The sequence below is a fragment of the Melospiza georgiana genome, chromosome 3 (assembly GCF_028018845.1).
Source record: "Melospiza georgiana isolate bMelGeo1 chromosome 3, bMelGeo1.pri, whole genome shotgun sequence".
In the NCBI taxonomy this organism is placed as follows: Eukaryota; Metazoa; Chordata; class Aves; order Passeriformes; family Passerellidae; genus Melospiza; species Melospiza georgiana.
Window position 1 is genome coordinate 42,575,900 of NC_080432.1, and position 20,779 is coordinate 42,596,678.

The 20,779-nt window shown below is 42.8% G+C and overlaps 1 protein-coding gene across 2 annotated transcripts in view; it reads right to left on the reverse strand.

The window, feature by feature from the left end:
- Nucleotides 1-713: 713 nt before the first annotated feature.
- The window catches only part of DAAM2 (dishevelled associated activator of morphogenesis 2), a 172,989-nt gene continuing 152,923 nt past the window's right edge, over nucleotides 714-20,779 (reverse strand). For both annotated transcript variants that reach the window (XM_058020231.1, XM_058020230.1), the window contains 5 exons: nucleotides 19,321-19,428; nucleotides 17,853-17,913; nucleotides 14,139-14,270; nucleotides 5,787-5,957; nucleotides 714-4,399 (listed from right to left, as the gene is read on the reverse strand). In XM_058020231.1, coding sequence (XP_057876214.1) covers nucleotides 4,184-4,399; nucleotides 5,787-5,957; nucleotides 14,139-14,270; nucleotides 17,853-17,913; nucleotides 19,321-19,428 — 688 coding nt within the window. In that variant the 3' untranslated portion in view covers nucleotides 714-4,183. The remainder of the gene's footprint in view (nucleotides 4,400-5,786; nucleotides 5,958-14,138; nucleotides 14,271-17,852; nucleotides 17,914-19,320; nucleotides 19,429-20,779) is intronic.

The window sequence follows — 20,779 nt, forward strand, 5'->3', positions numbered from 1 at the left end:
AAACAGACAAACAAAACCCAAAACAACCAACCTAGAAACAAAACTGCATATATCATGTACATCATCTACTGTACAACGGATCTCTTTTCCCCTCACGGAAACTCCTGATACAAGCTTCTCCCGTGCAACCCAGCTCAAAGTGTGATCTTTCCTAAAGAAAAGGAAAGATTTAGCCAGTGAGGCTGATCATTATGGAAACGCCTGCCCCACAGTCTCCCATCAGGATCCTTTGCAATTCCTTTCCCTTCCTCAGACATTGTGAACACATTACAGAAATGCTTCTGAAGGACATCCAGGTTTTTTCCCTAGTGAGGAAGTCTCTCGGCCCTGAACACTAGTCCTACTTCTGCTCTCGTAGGGAACTGGTGCCTGGACAATGGCTGTGCTACAGAGCATGGAAGAGTCTTGCTCCTTGAAGTTACTTGACCTTGTAGCATTTCTAGAGACACAACAGACTGAGAAGAGTGACTCAGTTCAAAGCAAGTGGAAGGGGGAGAGAGTCTTCTTCAGTCTTTTCTGGGCTCATTCTCATGCAACCTGCACAGCAACAGTGAAGACACACAGAGGTGAGTGAGCATTAGACCTCTAGGGATAAATTCTGGAGAGTTTGGAAGTAGCTCTTCTAGGTGTGAGGAACTTCATAATAAAGTCAGCAACTACTGTATTTCTGCAGGAAGCAGAACAAGCCCTCAATTATGCCTTTTTTCCTCGCATCTCCTTCTTCTCCACTTATTTCCAACCACAGAGTGACTTCTCTTAAAATGCTGGTTCTGTGCACAGGTGCAAGGACAACAGCAGACCCTAGCTCTTCTCCAGCTTCTTCAGTGATGTTAGACCTCAGACCTCTTCCTAAACCTACCCAGGAATAAGATTTTCCTTTCTCCTTCAGCACCTGGCAACTCAACTACAACTGCTGAAGAAGGGAGCATTATATGTACCCATAGTACCCAAGAGATGAGGAACATGGACAAACTTCAGCAAGAATCTGATGCCCTACAGCAGAGCCAATTTTTTCCTTATCTTCTGTGTGGGTAATCTCATCTCATACTGATAATTTAAAGAGCCACTCTGCTTGTCACCACTTGCATGAAAACACTGCTTGCCTCAGTGTGAAACTGAGCTTTTCCAAAACCTTCTTTATGAACTTTCACCATGGAGTCAAGAGCCTGGGGGACTGTCCAGCACACTGAACAAAACTTTTGGCCACCATCGCTGATTCAAAATGGGGAGCCTGGGGCACTGGAGTGCTGAGAAAGTTGAGCTGCATTGAATCAGGGCATGACTCTGAATTTCTGTCCATCCCCTTAAGGATCCCACAGCTGATTTACAGGAGTTGCACAATCTCTCATTATTAATGTATGAGTAAAAGAGGTGGCAAAACTATAGCAGCTTTCTTTGACTCCCAGTGTGGCTGGAGCATTGTTGCGTACCATCATGCACAAGCTCTTTAAAAAATCAGGGCTGAACTGTGTACACAAAGGGACAGAGGATTTATCACTCTCTCTGCTTTTGCTACATTTGTGCCTGGCAAAGTGACTTCAGTTTCAGACAGCACAGCACAAACCTGGTTTGACAAATACTGGGGCAGGGGAAATGCTGTATTTATATTCAAAGGGTTTGCCCTGAGGTGTTTCTTCTCTGGCAGCTGCCACGCTGACAGTCTGCCTTATCAAACAAGTACCTGGGGAGCAGGCAAGCAGCTGTACTTGCACATCATCTTGCACTAGAACTGACCTTGGCACTACACGTGAAGTTCTGGGTGAGTCCTAAACCCAGGGAGAACAAAGAGGGAGGAAAAAAACCCTACAATGTTCTAATGCCTAAAAGCATAATCTTTGGAATTCAGGGATTATTCAAATCTAAACTCAACTGTATACCAATTTGGCACATATTACCACCTCTCATATGGCTTACATGGCATAGGTTACATGGCATGCTTTAAAACAAGACAAACAAAAGGGCTGGGATATATAGCAAGTCTACTTCAGGGAGCAGCAAGGAGCTTGTTAATATAATTTACAAGAGACATTTCTAAAAATTCATTTGTAATTTAAAATAAAAATGCTTAAAAAAGTGAGATTTTTTTTTCTTAAACTTTCAAAAACCTTTATGAAATAGTCTTTCTTCTACAAGGTGCTTGTGTCCACTGCAATAGGCATTGCTGTTAATAGCTAATCCCAGAAGGGGAGTGGGATAGTAAGGGAGGAGAATGCACCCAGCTCTTGTAAGATACCAGCTCTTTACGATGAGTATTATACAGAGGCGCGGCAGTCTGGAATGTCCTAAATAGGGAAATTCTGGGGTGGGAGACTCAAAATCCAGTAAACAATGAAACATCAGAGTTTAACAATTCTGACTTTTTTGCTTCTCTTCCCTCAACTCTCTTTTTTGCTTTTAATAGTTTACATAATTATTTAACTCTCAAAGTGTTCAGAAAACCATCACAGTTTGCTTCTCCAACATTGTAGTGTGTAATACTGATCAGGCAGCGTGCATTGCAGAGGAAGTTCTGTTCTGCAGACTCAGTGCAGAGCCTGAGGTTAAGTGACATTCAGATCAAACCAAATGATTAAACTTCCCTGGGATTCCTTGACATTTTGTGCTATCGACTAATGCAGCAATTTGTAGATGGTGGGTCCCTCTTCTCAAATGTTCTCTCTTTTCTTCCTGTATAGGAGGAAGAATCCATCACCATTTTTTCTTTTCCTCTTTTCCATCCCCAGGGAAGATAATAAAAAAGAAGACAAGTTTGAAAAAAAAGGTGAAAAAAAAAGGCCATGACAGCCCACACAATCCAATTCCTTTCCTAGAACCATGAAGACACACAGAATTCGAGCCTCTTCTTGGGTACTTTGCTTTTCTGCTTATATATTTAATTCATGTAACTTAACTACAAATGTATTTGTTTCTTCTGAATTAAGTTAACTCCAAAGCCTGACTGGCTTACACAATTCTGTGTCCTCCTCGAAAAATTCTCAGTTTTAATTATGGAGCTGTCCCATGGTTCATCCCAAGTGATTTCTTCAAAATGAAAAAGTCGGTGTGCTCCAAGGCTCTCCTTTACACCATTCATACTTTTCTAATGACGTGGTTCCCCTCGGCAGGAGTGGAGTGTGTACAGTGGTGGCCAGGCTGTTAGACAGAAAGATCAGTTCATGCCAACAACAATCACAGCTAGCATCAAGTGGAAAAGAAATCTCACTTCTGGCAGGCAGTGGACCTGTTCACTGTTTGCTACTGGAGACCTGTGAATGATACTAGGGAGCTCCCAATTTCCAATCTTGCACAAAAAGATAAGAAATTTTCCACTGATTCTCTGCCAGCCTCCAGCAATGACAAAAGACTCTACAGTCATTTACTTGTAATCCCAACCTGGCAGTGGCTTAGTTTTCTAAAGGAAAGCCAGAGTTTCTTTCCAAGAAGATCCATTTCATAGCCTGGAGACTCAACCACCAAGAAATTCCAGAAAACTCATTCTAGCAAAGCAGAATCCAAAAGACCTCTTCAAATTATTGTATATTGATCCTGATTCTTGATTTTCATTTTGTTACAGAAACTGAAGACTTCTTTCTAAGCTTCACTTGCTTTGTACAGTGTAGGCCACACAAAAATACCATACAGGACATGAGCTAAAATGCTTTTTTCAGGTGCTAATCAATGGCTTATAAAATCCAGTTCTAGAAGGGAATTGGAAACTTGAGAACCACATCTCAACAAACCCCTGAAGGCCAGTCTAGATCCTGAAGAAGTGATAGTTGTTTACAGAGTTGGTCTGAAATTAGTCTTCCTTGTTATCAGCAAGATGGAGATCATGACTAGTTTTTTCTTTGGCACACAGAAATTATCTTGTTCCAGCTGTGAGGCTGTCTGCAAGGCGCAAGTACTTTCTGTCATCACCATGAGGCCTTTGATGACACAACAAACTCCCAGAAGCAGATCTGTCAGCTCTGCATGGCCCAGTCACAGGCTCTGCTGGATCCACAGAGGCACTTTTATAATGGTTCAAATTAGGAGCACAGAAGAGGGGTGAGAGGAAAGCTGATCATGGAAAGGTAACGTCTCTAGCTACAGACCAAAGCCTTTGGGGCAGCTGTCAGCCAGGCGCCATCACACACATTCATCTTCCTTGCTTTGCACTTTTTCAACACCTTCTTTTGGTTGATTATTTCTCTTCCTCTTGTAGTTAATAATTTAGCTTTGTCACCACCCGCTCACGGCTTGTCTCTAAGCCTTGGTTCCCCGAACGCTTGCGGTTACGCTTGAGCTTGGATAAGTCTTTGTCAAAGACTTCACCTGACCTTAATGCTGACACCAGGTCATCAAACTCCCCACTCTCTTCAGAGATGCTTCCAGCTTTTGCTTTCTTTTGTCGCCTCTCTTTCTCCCTCTGTTCTTTTAGCTGTGGAGAAGGACACAGAGTTTTAGGATTAGCTACTCAAGATGCCAGATCACTAGGTACACTGCCAAGAAGTAGCTAAAATGCATCAGCACAGATTAGGGGAAAAAAAGAGTAGGAGCTTATCCACAAGGCCATCACCTGTGCCAAGAGCAACAAGAGGCCATGCTGGGCTTCTCTTCTACACAGGCGAGAAGAAAGCAGGAGAAATGAGGAATGAGTAGCAGCACACGTCTGCCTCACAAAGGACAATTGGCCTGCAGCTAAAGGACACACGGGATCTCTCCATGCTGCTGCTGTTTTCCACTAATTTTACAGCAGGACAGTGCCAGCTCAGCTCTCTCTTTCCGTTGCTCAGCTCCAGAATCAGTAGCACTGGCAAGGGATGGTGGTGGCTATCGGGAAGCAGGTCACTCACTCTGTAAATGCTAGCCCCACACTGCAGGAAGACTCTTTCCATGAGGCCTCCCTCACAGTGTGTTAGGCCTATGAAACCATCCTACAGTGCTTTAACAGTGGGCCCTGAACGTTCAAGGCTGGCTGAGAGGAAACTTGAGCCTATGTCCTGGCATTTTATCCCTGCATCCAACAGTAACGCTGCTGGAATCCCGGTGTTTTACCTCTCTCCTCTTCTGAAAGGCAAAACCCACTGCTTTTGGCTCAGCAAACATTTAAATCAGCACCTCCCCGCAGCACGCCTGGGGCTATGGCAGCAGCAATGGCTAAGGTGGCAGCAGGGGGGAAGGAGGCGAGGGACTGTGTTCTCAGGCAGCACAGAGGCTGGGGTTAGAGGGGGAGGCTGGTTCACACGAACCCCTGGGGACACACATGTCTGTCTCCCAGCAGCAAAACCCACGGAAAGCTCTCTGCCACGTCAAGGCCAGACACGGCCCCAGTAATGAATGAAGGCATTAAGGCTGGCCAGAGACAAATACTGCCAGTGTCGGGGCTGCAGCAGGTGCCAGGGCATTTGCTGTGTCACTGTGCACTGCCAGATGACAGGCACACAGCAGATGATGACGGAGTCTGACTGGAAGCTGACTAGCTTGGCAGGACTGAAGGAAATCTGGCTTCTCTGCTTACTGCCCAAAAGCTGGATAGTCTGGCATGGGGTGGTGGCAACCCCATCCTTCAAAGTGCCAGGGCAAAAATGCCTGGGCTAGATTTGGTATCTGAATCCAAAAGGAGGTAATTTGGGAGTCAAACAGTACATCCTCGAGATCTGACAAAACACACAGCAGGGAAAATGTCATCTATAAGAACAGAATGATGCCAAAGAGAGGTGTCAGGAAGAAGAACATAAAACAGTGACAGGACATGAGTACTGGAATTTCTCTCAAGGCATGAAAAGGTGAAGGAAGGAAACATCTTCCTGTGCCCAGATCCTCACCATGGCCTCCATGCGTGCCCTGCGCTCCTCCTCTTCCTTTTTCTTCCTCATATTCTCCAGATCTTGCTTGGCCTCTGCAAATGACTGTAAGAAAGTGTCGAAGATGCCAAAAAATTCATCTGGCTGCATCTTGCCCTCGGTCTCTCCAAAATGCTTCAGTGCCTTGGCATACTGTCAAGGGGGCAGAAAACACAAGAGCCATAATTAGGGAGGCAGTTTGGTGAAGACAGCAAGGATAGCTTATGAGTAACCACACCAAGTAATTCAATACCCTCTAGGCATTCATGTGGCAAGAGTAGAAACTACCCCCAGCAACAGAAGTGCTTCTCCTTAAGGCAGGTGCCTCCATCCCTGAAGAGTCTCCTGGATATCCTTTGGGTATCAAGCAGCAATAGTGCTGGAGAGCACTGTCCACTGATACAAAAAGTGATCTTAATTCCTGAGGGCAATGGAGTAATTTCAGAGGATGACACTGTGGCCACATCTTGGCTGCAGCTCCAGGACAGCCAGGGTATGGAAGACAGTGAGCTAGCTGGGGAAACAAGTAGTTTTAGTCCATACTTTTCCCTTCCATCTTCCCTTCAAATACACTTTTTAAATGCCTGGAGGTAAAAGGTCTTTGCAATAAAGCTACAGTCTCTCCTCTCAGAAACCTCCTGCCATGTCATCCATCTCTCTGGAATCCTCTGAGTCAGGGTGTTACCCGGGAGAGAGGAGACTATAGACAAACAAGGCATGAAAGAGGGGCAAGGAAAACATCCAGGGCTCCCAGGCAGACTTAAAAGAGAGGGAATACATCACAAGTGGTTTTTATTTTAAAAGGCAAATGTTGAGGCTGCAGGACACATATGGAGGCAGCCAACTGGCAGGACTTCAGTCACAGGGCAGTCCTGATGGGGATATGGTAAATTCACAGCAACCCCTGGCTCTTGGACATCAGTCCTGCAGTAGTTGTACTCTCTCCTTTGCACTCTCACACTCCCAAGCAGGTCTCGCTGCTCACCAAAATGCACTCAAATGCAAGCACATACAGTCTGTCAGCAGCACATACACACGGACAGTAAGTGCTGTGTAAGGAGACGCATCCATCCACTGCCCAGCCACCCTCCCTCACACTCCTCAGCGCTGCAGCAGGCAGCCCCCGGAACACACTCCCGACAGGACTTGTGCCCTGAGGCACAGCTTCCCTAGCATTCCCTGCTTGCACTTCAGCACACAACCACAGAGCAGCAGAGCATCCTTACAAACCTCAACATTTACCAAACCAGGCTATGGACTGTCCTCAAGCTTTCTGATGCAGGTTTTCAGTCCATACTAACACAGCCCATTTTCCCTTTCCTTATGTGAGTGCTCTTGCAGAATGGAAAAGACAGTAAGAACAGTTCAGGCTCTGATCCCAGCACAAAATTAGTTTGGAAGCAGGTCTTATAAACCCCTCTGGCCCTGTACCAGGTAAAGCATAAACAATGTCTCCCAGTCAACTGCAGGGGGAAGAAATCTCCAAAGAAAGCAACTTCCTTCTGGCACAGCCTGAGAGATTCAGCATCTCCCCTTCTCTGCTATCCCTGCCAGGCCCACAAAGCAGTTTGAAGCAACAGATTCTTTTTTCTTTCTTTAAAAAGGCTGTGTTCTCAGCCAGAAACAAACAAAGAAACCCAAAGAATCTTGGAAAAAAGTGCTGGAAGAAATGCAAATTGCTTTGAGCTACCAAACATGGCAGGAGTTGAAGGAAACACCACATAGAAACAGCAACAGATTACTTCTCTGTTTAACTCCTTTTCTCTGAAGCCTCTGAAGACATACCCAAAGTATGCACACCTACACCCTCTCCCCACTCCTCTCTGTAATTTTATCTGTATATAATACACACATAAGCTTTTTGAATATTAGGGAAGTGCAGCAGTCTACAGTAACCCACACTGAACCAGCACCAGCTCTTTGGCAGAGAGCATACAGGCTGTAAATACCACAGAAGGAGATAAAGCATCTCCATATGCTCTATTTTCTCATCTTGCTTGCTTCAGTGTGATAATCAGCCAGGGAAGCAGAAAAGTGCCAGAGAAAGACTTCAGCACAGGCATTGCCGCCACTGCCTGAACACACAGAGCACCTGAAGCTCACTGCTCATAGGGAATGTGCTACCTGGAATCTCTTCCCACCTAATTTGTCATTAACTCCTGTGAAAATTGAAAGTAAAGCATAAATTAGGAGCAGTGACTAGAGCTGCCAGCTAGAAGGAAGGCTTATCCAACTGCTGCACAGCCTGAAGCCAGGGGCAGCTCACAGGAGATGGCTGTTGCACCTTGCAATGCACTCCTCCATCCCGTGCTCCTCCTGTGCTCAAAGGCAGAGTGAGAGGGCCACAGAAATGAGCTGGCTGAGTCCATGAATGTCCACAGGGATTTCCTAGTCACTCAAGGAAGCTGGAGGTTGAAAAGGCAGAGGTTCCTTGCCTGGGGCTCTTGAATCCTACATACATGGAAGTCTCCTTTAGAGGGTGGTGTTGTCTGCAAATGTTTTGCAGGAGGCCTGTCACCCAACTACTAGGACCAGCTAGTTCGTGTCATGCTGGCAAGAGGGGCTTTAACCACTGCCTCCCCAAGGAGGAACAGTGCTGCTGTGCTGGAAAGTCTCAGCAGCCTGGGAGCCTTCCAGACACACTCATGAGTCTAAGGTGTTGCAGTCTCTAAGCAGCAGCAAGGAGGCTGAGAACAGCCTTTGGTGCCCTGTAACACAGAGCTTAGGAGGTCACAATCACTTACTGTAAAGCAGTGAAAGACAAAAAGCAAAAACTCTGTGAGCTGGATGACCTAAAATAACTACAAAAGGAAAAATCTGGACTTCACTGAAATAAACACTCTCCTTCTTTCTCTACCCTCTCTGGAAAAAAGGCTGACTGAGCAGAGGAAGGCAAGTCAGGAGATCCAACTTCTTCTGCCAGCTCTGCCCATGATGTGGCTTGGGAATTCATGCTTCCTTTCTGAGCCTTGTGTTCTCCACTGGTTACTGAACAGAAAGTGTCGCCCCACTGATCTGATGTAGCAAATGGCAAAAGCAGTTCACATCTGTACAACAACTGCACTAATGTAATGCACTATTGTAAAGGGACACATGCTGTCTTTTCACTGTTTAAACTACAACAGACCCCTCTAGCTTTATTACTTCTACTTCTCTGCAATTCTGGTTCTGTGACCACATGGGCTTTTCCAAAGCACCAGTGCTGGGATGAGGGGCAGTGCTACAGACAACCCTCACAATGCTGTCACAAAGCCCAGGCTTCTACCTGCCCACAGTGGCTAAAATCACACTGCCTGCCTCACTCAGGGCACTGAGGCAGAGTGGCACAGAGGAAGGTGCTCTGGATCACAGCCCTCTCCTTTGCTCTCTGTCATGGGATTTGTGTCACCGTGTACAGATCACTTGACTGTTCCATGTCCAGATTCCCTGCCAAACAACACCAGCTCTTGTGCACAGTTGTGAAATCTGTAGCTAAGTCCTCATGCATGAAAAATGCTTCCCAGAATTTTGCCATGTGCTCTAATATTGTGGAACAAGGGCTGAAACTTGCTTATTCCTGAAGTCATATGGGGACAGATGACATGGGCAAAAGCAAAATGGAAAACTCTGTTTCAGCAGGTTTTCCACTGTAACACAGAATGGTATATCTTTTTTTTATTAAAAAATTAATTTCTGCACCATAAGGGCCCCCAAGCTCCATGATATAACAGGTCCACGAGCTCAGTGCCAGTTCTGCTTCCTCTGCCAAACTTTCCAGTGAATTTATCCTCTTGCCAAAGCAAATCGTTTAGACAGTTGTTTATTTTAAAAAGCCATTTTAGCAAGGAGAGGGAAAGCGGGACAGCAGCACACACAGACTCTGCTGTGCTTGCCAATGAAATGTTAAACAGTGGCAGAAGACCTCTGGAAACGGCAGGAATGGGGCTCTATGAGGAGAAGGAAAAACAGCCATGATAAAAACTTCCTGCTGTCTGTGCTGTCTGCTGTTGTGGGAAGAGCCAATACACAACTGAATTATACCATGCAGCCATGGAACATGAACTGTATTCCTCAGACAAGTACTCTTGAGTGTGCTCTTATGAAGATACCAATTCAGTACTGAGGCAGGTCAAATAAATGCCTTTTCTCTTTATGGGACAAATTCAGATCAGTTAATAGAAAGAGACCTGCCAATTTCAGGCAGGGCTGGGCCTAGCTCTTCTTGTGTCCAAATGCTCTTCAAGGATTCTCCCAGGAGTTTAACAGTTACATTAAGCTACAGGTGCTTTAAACTTTTCTCATGTGTAAGATGCCAACCTGCACTGCAGCATCTGAAGTTCTAAGTTACTGTACAAGAGCTGTGTGATTTATTTACCAAATGGCTGGTGGTGTCTTTTGTAGAATACTTCATCTTTCTCAGTCTCTGTCCTGATACATTCCTTATTCATTTCCCCAGGGGCTAATAGAAAACACCAGTCCCCAAAATACATAATTGAAGTGCACAGCCTATAACTAGCACTTGAACTATAGCATTTCTTTGTGCTTCATAGCATTCTGCCATTAATGACTATTTTCTTAAATGGTTTTTAATCAGCAAGCTTTCACTGCCTTTCTGTTCTTCAAAACAGTTACTATAGGTGCTAAGCTTATTAAATGTTTGTGCTGATTCTGAACTCCTTTCTCCATCACACCTTGCTTGAGCGGAACTGTCATCAGAAAGACTGGAAATAGAAACTTTTCCTACCCACCTTGCCCAGGCAGTAGTCTCCACAGTATCTCTATAGAGAGGCTTAAGTTTGACATTTAGCACAGGAATGGCAATATCTAACCAAGCAGACTTTGTACTTCTAACAAGATCCAAAGTGTCTTAAAAACAGGTTTGTTATAAACCAAGCACAAAGCAGAACAATTCTGAGGAAGTCTAGTGATCTAAGTTCATACCTGTCAATATTTAAGTACATAGTAAAGATTCGTATAGGACAAATGTCACCTTTTTCAAGTAGAAAAATAAAATTCATACCATAGGAGGTTACTCTTCCTCTGCTTGGGCATTTTCACTGCTTTCCCACAGGAAACAGAGAAAAAATTTTCATGATTAAAATTCAACCTCTTCTTTCTTACGCTAAAAAAAAAATCAATTTTTCATATGTTCAAACACATAAAAACTGGTGAAGGATTCCAGGGCAGAGTTTCACTTTCTCCCGCCTCCACCTTCCAGTTTATGGGAAATGGCAGAAAACATTATCCCTTGATCTAATCTATATACTCCCTTATAAAGTGGTATTGAAAGTGAGAAAAACACAAAAAGAACAAGAAACAGCTGTGCTAGAAAGCCTGTTTAGAGAGTTGGTCTAAGTTTTCAATCAGTTCTTAACTGAGCCATCTGTTTACTGCATGAAGATAAGTACAGCTACAAGGTTCCTCTGCAAACATGGATGCCTGCATCTGAAAACCTGGCCCTTTAAATTTAAAATATCACTTCCTCCCCACAGCCACTGACTTTGAATGGTTCTATTCAAGCAAAAGGGCCAAAAAGCTACTGCATGGGACTCTGAAAAATATTGTCTGCTGAGAAGGTCAGCACCACACCTTGGTAATGGATTGTTTCTATCACTAAAGAAATTAATTTTGCTAATATTGAAAAAGTTTTAAAAAATATAAAACTTCCCCACTTTGAGAAGATAAGTCATATTGTTTTAAATCCCAGCTGAGGAAACATGGCTCTGATTAACTCATGGCAATCAATTAACCACATCTAAATTTAGGATATCCAACTCCAGCTGTTAAAACTAGGGCTTCATTATTATTAATAAATCTGTGAGTCAGACCAGCTCTTCCTAGGTTCATTTGGATATTGTTCAAAGTCTTCCCTGCCCCACTACCTTTTTTGCTCAATTTTCTTTGCTTTGAGAAATCAAAAAAAAGAACAGGATAATCAGATGTCTTGGTCTTTCTCTTCCTTTAATTGGCTATTCCATTATGTTTCCATGGTAAGAAAAAAGCTTGTGATTCAACAAGCACAGAGAGCCCATTGAGGTTGGAAGATGTTATAAGCTTTGCAAAGCACATCTGGTTTGTTGAAAATTTCCAGCTTTTTCCTTTTTATTTTTTCTTTTTTAAGAAAGAAAAGAGGAAAAAGAGGAAGAAGAGAGGGCCAAAATAATATGAAGCAAACACGAGAAATAGCTCAACACTGGTAAGGACAGACAGTTCCCTTACTGGAGTCCAAAGGCAGCTTTTTGCCAGTGGAAGAACCAAAGCCATAGGCTGAGCAAAAGTTGGAATGGTGTGTGTTCAAACATAGCAAGGGTGTGTGAGGAGAAGGTAGAGTAACGTTTCCTAAGCATGTTATAGTCATTAAAATAAAACATCTCTTTATGTTGAGTGCTTTATGTTGGCTATGTCTAAAAAAGTGTACAACAACTTCCAGACATACTGCTCTGTCTGCAGGGAGTTTCTCTGGTTATTTTTAAAGCAAAAGAATGGCATTTTTCCTGAAAGTGTCTGATCAAGGAAACTTGCATTGCTGTGCTGGACATGTACCACTTGCTGGTTTTTAACCCCCAACTGAACTTATAGAGAATCTGCATTGGGTTTTTGTTCTGGTGTGCCAAAAAGAAAGGAGCACCACCATCTTTAACGCCAAACCAAAAGTGTGCAGTGTAAGCCATGCACAGAGCATCTTTCCAGAAATGTGTGCCTAACTATAATGAGGTTGAAAAATTTACCCAGTCATAATACAAAAGCCCCAGACCATAGAAAACCAAGTTTTTCTCAGTAAATTTAGTGGGGTCACAGAAAGTAAAGGATTTTTTTGTGCTTAGATAGCCAGTGTGAACATTATTATACTGGAAGTAGTTTGAATTTTCTCAAGCAACATGACAGCAATGAAAAATTGAAGTGTTCAAGGCCAGGGTGGAGGGGGCTCTGAGCAACCCAATTGAGCGGGAAGTGTCCCTGCCCATGGCTGGGGGGAGGACGTTGGAACTAGATGATCTTTCCTTAAGGTCCCTTCCAATCCAAACCATTCTATGATACTATGAAACATTAGTCATGTTATTCTCCCCAGAATGTTTTTTGTGGTGCTGTACTGCCCAGCTTTGCCCTCTGAGGGCTGCAATAGCTACTGCCCCACTGGTGCTTGCCAGGGCAGCCCTCACTGACAGCTGGTGGCTCTGGCATTTGCAGCTGCAAGTCACTATCACCAAGTTTATCTCCACAGTGAAGAAATGTTTTTGAATCACAAAATAACATTACTGCAGAGGAACTGTATGAATGAGGAGTCTTACTGTCAAGATCCTCAGTCTCTATTTTCAAAGTCTAAGGTCTTCTGATCCAACAGCACAGCTTTCATTAGTAATGCAATAGGTCCTTTAACACTAAAAGGACTGACACCAGAGTGGAAACAATTCAATCCAAAAGAAATAACCCCTTTGCTTCATATAGCCAAGCACTTTTAACATGCCAGCCAACAAGGGCAGATTTGCCATTACATATAATTTACTTTAAAACTTGCTCTTCTCTAAACATTTTCATACACTTATGATCTTTTCACATAAATTCTTCCTCATTCAGCTGAGAGACAGAGGGATTACTGCCAGATTCCAGCCATCAGCAAAGAACAAGCACCTCCTTAGGTGTACCAATTGGTAATGGAGGTGCAGACAGTGAAAGGACAAAATGACTGCAGCAGCACCTGAAGAATAAACATGCACATGGTTCTGGGTGTGTAAGAAGAAACCAAAAACTTCAGACAAACCACACATGTTTGGGATTTCTATCTTTGTACTGAAATACACCCAGTAACAGAGAAGTGGAAAAGATCAAGCTGGTGCAGCACTGTACCAGCCGCTGAGAAGAAAATTAACTATATCCCAGCTGAAACCAGGATACCAAACTACCACATACATTTTTAAAGGGAAGAGACAAAGCACAGATGTCTCCAGATGAATGAGCAAAGTGGAATGCAGTCAGAAGGAGAAGGTAAAAAGATGTGAAGTTGCCATCACTAACAAAGGACCCCTTTCTCAGCAATGGTTTAAAGGCCATTCCCTTCCACACTGTGGCAAGGTGTGGTATCCTGTTGTGCAGGATACTGCCACTGTGATGCTATGCCACACAAGAGTAATGTGAAGGAAGATTAGAAAGAAGTGGGTAAGAACATGATCCTTCTTTTAATCCTAAAAATGGATATAGACCACATTAGAAAAAATAAGAAACTTCAGCCTAAACAATTTTCTGTCTCTATTATAAAGTTTTCACAGCAGTTCCAGCACCTTAAATCACTGTTTCCATTTTAATTCAGGCTTTTGACTGAGCTGATGAAACTCTAATCACCGCAAAAGGAATTATTACCTTGTCTCTAGCCTCGTTGAGAAGGTCTTCTAACTCTGAGAAGCTGAAACTGGCCACAGTGATGAAATCACTCATCACAGGAACAAACCTGTCCCCTGATTCTCGCATGCGTCTCTTCTGATAATCCAGCTCCTGAAAGAGAAGAGATAGAGACAGGCAAGTGTCAAAGATTCCTCAGTGATGAGGAAAGCAGCAGGAAAGTCCATCTGTTTCACTCACTGCAGAGCATGCTCTGCTCCCACATGCATCCAGAGCTCTAACTTAGAAAGCACTTTCTCACTAAGTCAGAAGTTTTTAGGTGAGAGAGGGCAGGTCAAGGTGGGATGAAGGAAGGTCCTGGTTACAGTTTCATTTATCCTTAAATGACAACCACTCCCAAGAAAGCCATCAACATGCTAAGTTTCTAAAGCAACTTTATAATTTAAGCATCAACTACGTGAAGTGCTGCACTTTTTTCCCCTATGCAATATGACAAATGATAAAAAGCTTTGTGCAGTAAGTGACTTTAGGATTTTTAATAGTGAGTTTTGTTCCATCGTCTCTTCCCATGGTCAATCGAAATGCTGTATACTTAGGAAAATGTGTTCTAGATCTGCTCTTTATTTCTCTGAAAAGACATCAGAATTGGTTCTTCCACTGAAGGACAAGTAGAGAGATGCCAGGTGCAACATTTGTTAGCACCCTAAGCATTATCTTGGATGTCATAAAAGTGACAGAGTTAGAAACTGGGGCTATTGAGCTAAGAGTTATGGTAAAAGTAAAAAGGATACATAAAATAATAGGAAACAATGATCTATTTGTCTGCTACCTACCAAAAGAAAAAATATGATAGCAAAATTCTTTCTTTCTGGCTCAAGTTTTTTAGTTTTAAGCCAAGATTACCCATAGCTATGTCTTCCCTTACTTTAACCATCATGCTTGAAACATGGAGAGAGCTGCAGAGCTCCTCAAACTGACTAATTTATAGTGACATTGGATGTCTCTCATGCCTGTGCTTGGCTTGTGTGCTGTTGACAGTCTCATGGGGGCAATAAAAATGTAATCTGGGCCTCATCTTTATTCTCAGCTGAATAATCAGTGGGAATGATAAAGCCTGACTTTCTCTGTAGGGAAAGCAGCATGAAGCAGCAGGTCAAGTTATGATCTGACCCTCTGTTCCCTTTGGAAAAAAATACTTTTGTGCTGGCTGCAGCTCTAGCTCCATGCATATGTTGGGTGCTCTCTGTTAACTGCTCATCAAAATAGTAGTTCATAGAGCTGAATGGGTAGGCTTATAAGCACCTATGGGTAAGTTTGTAAGCACCTATGCTGAGAAACATCTTGGGATTTGCTCCACACAGTGCTGCTGAATGCCAAGAACTACTTCGGCCATCAACAAACTAAAATCTGACATGATATATCTTTTGGTCTGGCGTGAGTTGGAATAAAAAGAATGCAACCAGCACATGGAAAGACCACAAAGGAGAAAAGGGGCGGCAAAGGCAATGTGGAGGTGGCCAGAGAAAGCCCACAATAAAGAAGTGCTACTTCCCCTGCTTTGCATTAAATTCTCTTTTCCTGGTTTCCTAACAGATCACAAGGGACAGTCCTGGGAGCACTGCTCAGTACATCACTTTGCAGTGAACTTTGTCTGTTACAATCACGTTTAAATGAACCTTACAAATACAAGAAATATCACTTCACATGCTTCTAAGAATATTTTTTTTTCAGCCACTCACTTCCATTCTAATTTTGAAGCTTATTTTAGCTGAAAGTTGCTGCACTCTCTCCTTCCCCCTTTCTCTGGCAGGTGAGTATAACAATTCTGTCATCTTACTCTCAGTTGAAAGCTATGGCATTTGTGACTGCTACTTGAGAGCAGGGTTTTTCAAAGGAAAATCAAGATTAGGTGGTCTGCTCTTCAATTTCAAATTCAGTTCTTCTCTGCAGAATAATAACCTCAAAATGCAAGAAAGCTTTAAACTCACACAAGCAACCAGTATGACTATGTTATCAGCCAGAGAGTGACACCACAGAAAAATAAATTCCTCTGGATCTTCTGGAAATGGTCTCTACTAATCATAGTAGCACAACAGAGGCTGGACCTGGCCCTGGTGGGCTGGGCTGCTGATTCTCAAGAGGAATGAAATGATTCAGCCATGGGAGTAATTTATCAAATGGTGGTTATGATCTTCTTGCTGTGTGAGAGAAGGGCTCTGCTGACAAAATTCCCTTCCATTACTTATCTGTCCTTCTGGAAGCATTCTACACAAAGGCAACAGCTGTATGAATGTCATTGAAAATGAATGCATCTTATTTTTATATAGAAGTGAGCTGCAAATCCAGGGAGCCAAATGGTTCATAGTACCTTTAAGAACATCTGACTGTGAAACTATTTTTAGCTTTCTATTCTTAAGGGGCCTTGAAGAAACACCAGTCACTGGAGCCAAAGCTGTGGTGAGAACACACTGGAAGAGAATCAAGAATCACACCTTCCCCTCCTCCTCCTTCCACCTGACAGTGATCGTCTATTGTTGCTACAGTGCTGCTTTTTACACGCCAGAAAACCACGGACTGAGCAAGCAGACTGGGAGGTGCTGGCAGCCTCAGAAGAAAAATACCATGGCAGGAAGAAGACTGAGGCAGGAAGATGGTGATTGTATGGGAAGGAGAGGTTGCCCATGGAACCCATGTATGGAAAAGAGAAGAAAAATCAGCTGTCAAGGTAGAAGGACAAATAATCTCATGAAAGAAAGGAAAACAGAGTTAGCAACTCACATTTCAAAAGGGGGGGAATTGTCTGTCCCAAAAACTGGGCCTCTCTTCATGTCATGAACTCCATGTCAGCCTTCCCTTTATAGGTTCTTTTAATTCCCAAACACTGTACCCCATGTATGGAGCAGTATTTCTTCTCATTGCTGCATTCTCTCTTACCCCAACAATCCAGAAATAAGCTTGGGAAGGTTTGGGGATTTTTCTTCACAGGAGGATCACTGGTTAATTACACAATGAACTGCTGGCAACAGCCAGACAGCCTAGGGGCCACTGACAGGACAAAGATACCTTCGTCTGTCCCAGAGGCAAAAGCAAATTCAGGTCATGTGAAAGAAAAATGAATTCATCACTGTCTGGTCTCATGGTGAATGAGAAGGACTGGAGGGTCCTGTGTTAGTCCCTTGTAAACAGGCAATCCTTGCACAGAAATCACCCAATGCAATTTCCAACAACCAGCTTTCATTAGTAGCAGGAAAAATTCCACCACGGTCGCTTTGCTTGCCAGCTCAGCTGCTTCATTTTTAACTGGTTTCTATCCTTCCCTTTGCCTTCCCAAGGAGTGCTTAGGGTAGAAGATAGGGTTGCATATAACAGAGCACTACCTGCTTACTACTACTCCAAGAGCCATGTGAAACACTTGCTCAGCAGCCATCCATCCCTCAGTAAAAAAAAGCATGAATTTTATTTCTTCTTTCAGTCCATGCCACTTTTCAAACTGTCCTTTTACTTTCCAGGTTGAGATCAAACAAGCTTTTCATTAGCCTTAACTCTGCTAAGATCATCAGCAGGAGCTCCACATGAGAAGCTTTTATTTGTTTTTTCTTGGTTAATGCATTCTGGAATGGAATGGAAAGGAATGAAAAAAGAAAGCCCACTTTATCTTATCATAAAATATATACTGGCCTTGATTCTGAGAGAGATATTGTAAGTGTGGCACTTTGGAAACCTTCAGATACTTACAGTTTCAACAGCTTTCAATCCAGTCTTTATGTTGTTGACTTCCTTCTCCAGCTCTACCAGGCTGCACAGGAGACAGAGGCAGAGCAGATAAAACAAAAAGAGCAGTGTTACTCAGGGGTACAGGAACTGTGCAGCAGCACAGACCACTGGCCCATCACGTCTGGGATCCGGCCTCTGGCACCAGCCATGCCAGATGACTCGGAACGAGGGGAGGGGATCTGTTGATGCTTTGTGCTACTTTTGTATGTAAGATGTAAAAGGAGACAGACCCTGCTTGCCTGTGGTCACACTGAAAACTGGGATTTTCCTGGGAAGGAAGGGGTAGGCTGCCCTCAGAACATCTGCCCTGCAAGCTGTGCCTGACCCTTCAGCCAGGAGCGTACACACCACGGCCAGTTTGCAGAGATCAGCTGACACACCAGCAAGGAGCACAGCTTTAGCACACACATCACTGCAGTCTCAGATTATCTCTACATATGATTCTTACACTACATAACTACTAAATCCCATTAGCAGTACATTTACATGTGATTCCTTTTTTCTCCCTCACAGTTCAAACATCGTTTTTTCCATCTGCACTTCTACCATATGGTAATCTGGGCCAGCTTACACTGTAACTGAGCATAGAAATGTACTGTTAATGTTCATACATGCTTCCCTAGACACAAATGTTACGCTGAATGTCTGCATATCATACATAAATGTGAGTTCTTTTTTTTCAAGGACTTGTGAGAAAAATAAGTCTTTAATTTCCAGATAACTAGTGAGTACCTATTTGTGAGTCAGCAGGCATCCCCTCCAAATTTTTGGGGAGCAGTAGCTAACATCTCAAAAACACCCCTAAAGCTTTAATGAATGACTTTTAAGTGTGAAAATACATTAATTTTTCACTTGTCTTTCATTAGTTGGACTAGTTCCTTACATGAAGAATCATGTGTGGGTAAATATTATGTGTAATATTTTTTGAGCAGTGCTTTGGAAAGAGAAAAAAAAAAAGTTTGTATTTTGGGGGCTTCTGTATTCATTTTTCACAAACACTTCCAGAAATGGACCATTGACTTTTTTGCAAAAATATGATGCTTTCCATATTTCTGTGCAAGACTGATACGTGCAAAAGTCTGAACAGTCTTCCTGAAAAAGATTTACTGTAGCCTCTGTGCCTAACTGACCCTATCTTAAAAACAAACCTGCAATTACCCAGAAAAAATAGCACACTTAGATGAACAACCATAGAATATGGTGGATGAATCACAAGCAACAGCCAGCCTGGTTAGAAAGTCTGATTCAGAAATAAAGTAAATACAGGAAATTCTAAGTTAAGCTATCAATTCAGTTATGTACAACAAAGGCATTACAACTCTAAGGCTGGCCACGGGTTTGGAAGACAGAAGTTAAAAAAATTTATGACAACTAAGTTAACAGAAATCACTGAGAACTCCAGCTCTGAGAAGAAATAGCATGGACTTACTTGACTTTTGCTGCTTCTGGAAGGTGCTGCAACTCAGACTGGATATCTAGGATATCTGGATAATTCTTTTCAAAGATCATAATTAGGTAGTGCAAGAGTGTAATGTTCCTAAAGAAAACAAAACAAAAACAAAAGGTGGAAATGAGAAGGAAGATGACCATGAGAAGGAAAGGTTGGTGAAAGGATTGTGACAAATCAGTGAAAAATATTTGGGTAGGAAATGTGCTTGTTTGAACAAAATAAACAATGTGTCAGCAGTTAGCAGCTGTGCTACTGAAAGAAAAGTGCGAAAGATTGAAATGGATTAGTCCTTTATGAACCATCCTTCCTAAAACCTCAAGCAATATAATGTATCCTAATTTATTCTGGGAACACCAGCATGCTTCCATCCATGTGTGTAGATGGTGTAATAGAAAAGAAAATTGCATAACACTGTATAATATTTGTCACCAGATACTTCAGAGAATAAACAACTAACAGTACTAAAGGGACATTAACTTTTAAGGGAGAAGCAAGCTGTCCTCAGAGGCAATGTGGGGAAAAAAACCCCAGAGTTGATTAAGAAGAGAAAAAAGTTCTTGAAGATTGGAAAAGTTGCAAAAAAACTACTGCAGTAATGAAACAGCTGAGCTTATGTGTAGTGGTCAGGCTCACTAATGTAAAACCAATGGCAGCCCAAGTAGGAGCAGATGGAATTGTGTTGCAGGATGAAGGATGCAGGAGAGGGTTTAAGGAAATTTGTAAAGTAAACAAGAAATTCTGCTTGTAAAGAGAACAGACAGCCATAACAGCTTCTTTGGGTGGGTGTTATGTGGTTAACTGACAGGGAAGATAGCAGATGGCCACTGCTTCACTCAGACTGGAGCCTTGGAGCTGGGAACTGGTGAGGGAACAGAATCTGCACAGGACATCTAATATATGGAAAAATTAGGTCAAGCTACATTAAGGCAAAAAAGAGTTCAACATTTGCTATACAACTGTTAGCCTTGGAACACAGAAAAGGACATTTTGGTAGTCAGAACAGTACTCCGTTCGTTCAAACTCTATTAGGTAGGAATGAATTTCTTATAATATTTTACTGCCATCATTCATTCTGTCACAGCCTGAAGTAATTTAACCACAACTATGGTCTCAGCAGGTCTTAAAATTCAAAGAATTTTAGTTCCTTGAAGGAACTAAACTGAATTCAAGGAACCTGCAAGGTTCTTACTCCAAGGAGTTTCCTTTCTCCAAGGAAAACCTTAGTGCTGCTGTAGTTGAGAAGTCATATTCTCTACCCAGTCTCAGCTGGATTAATTTCCAGGACCAGTATAGGGAAATGGAGCAAAACACAGAGTGATTATAGAGACCTGCAGTCCATGTAAATGAACAGTAAACTCCACATTCCAAAACCAGCTGTTTTCCTTATCTGCCCTAGATACAACCAGGATCAGTCTCTCTGAGTTATGCCTTACTGTTT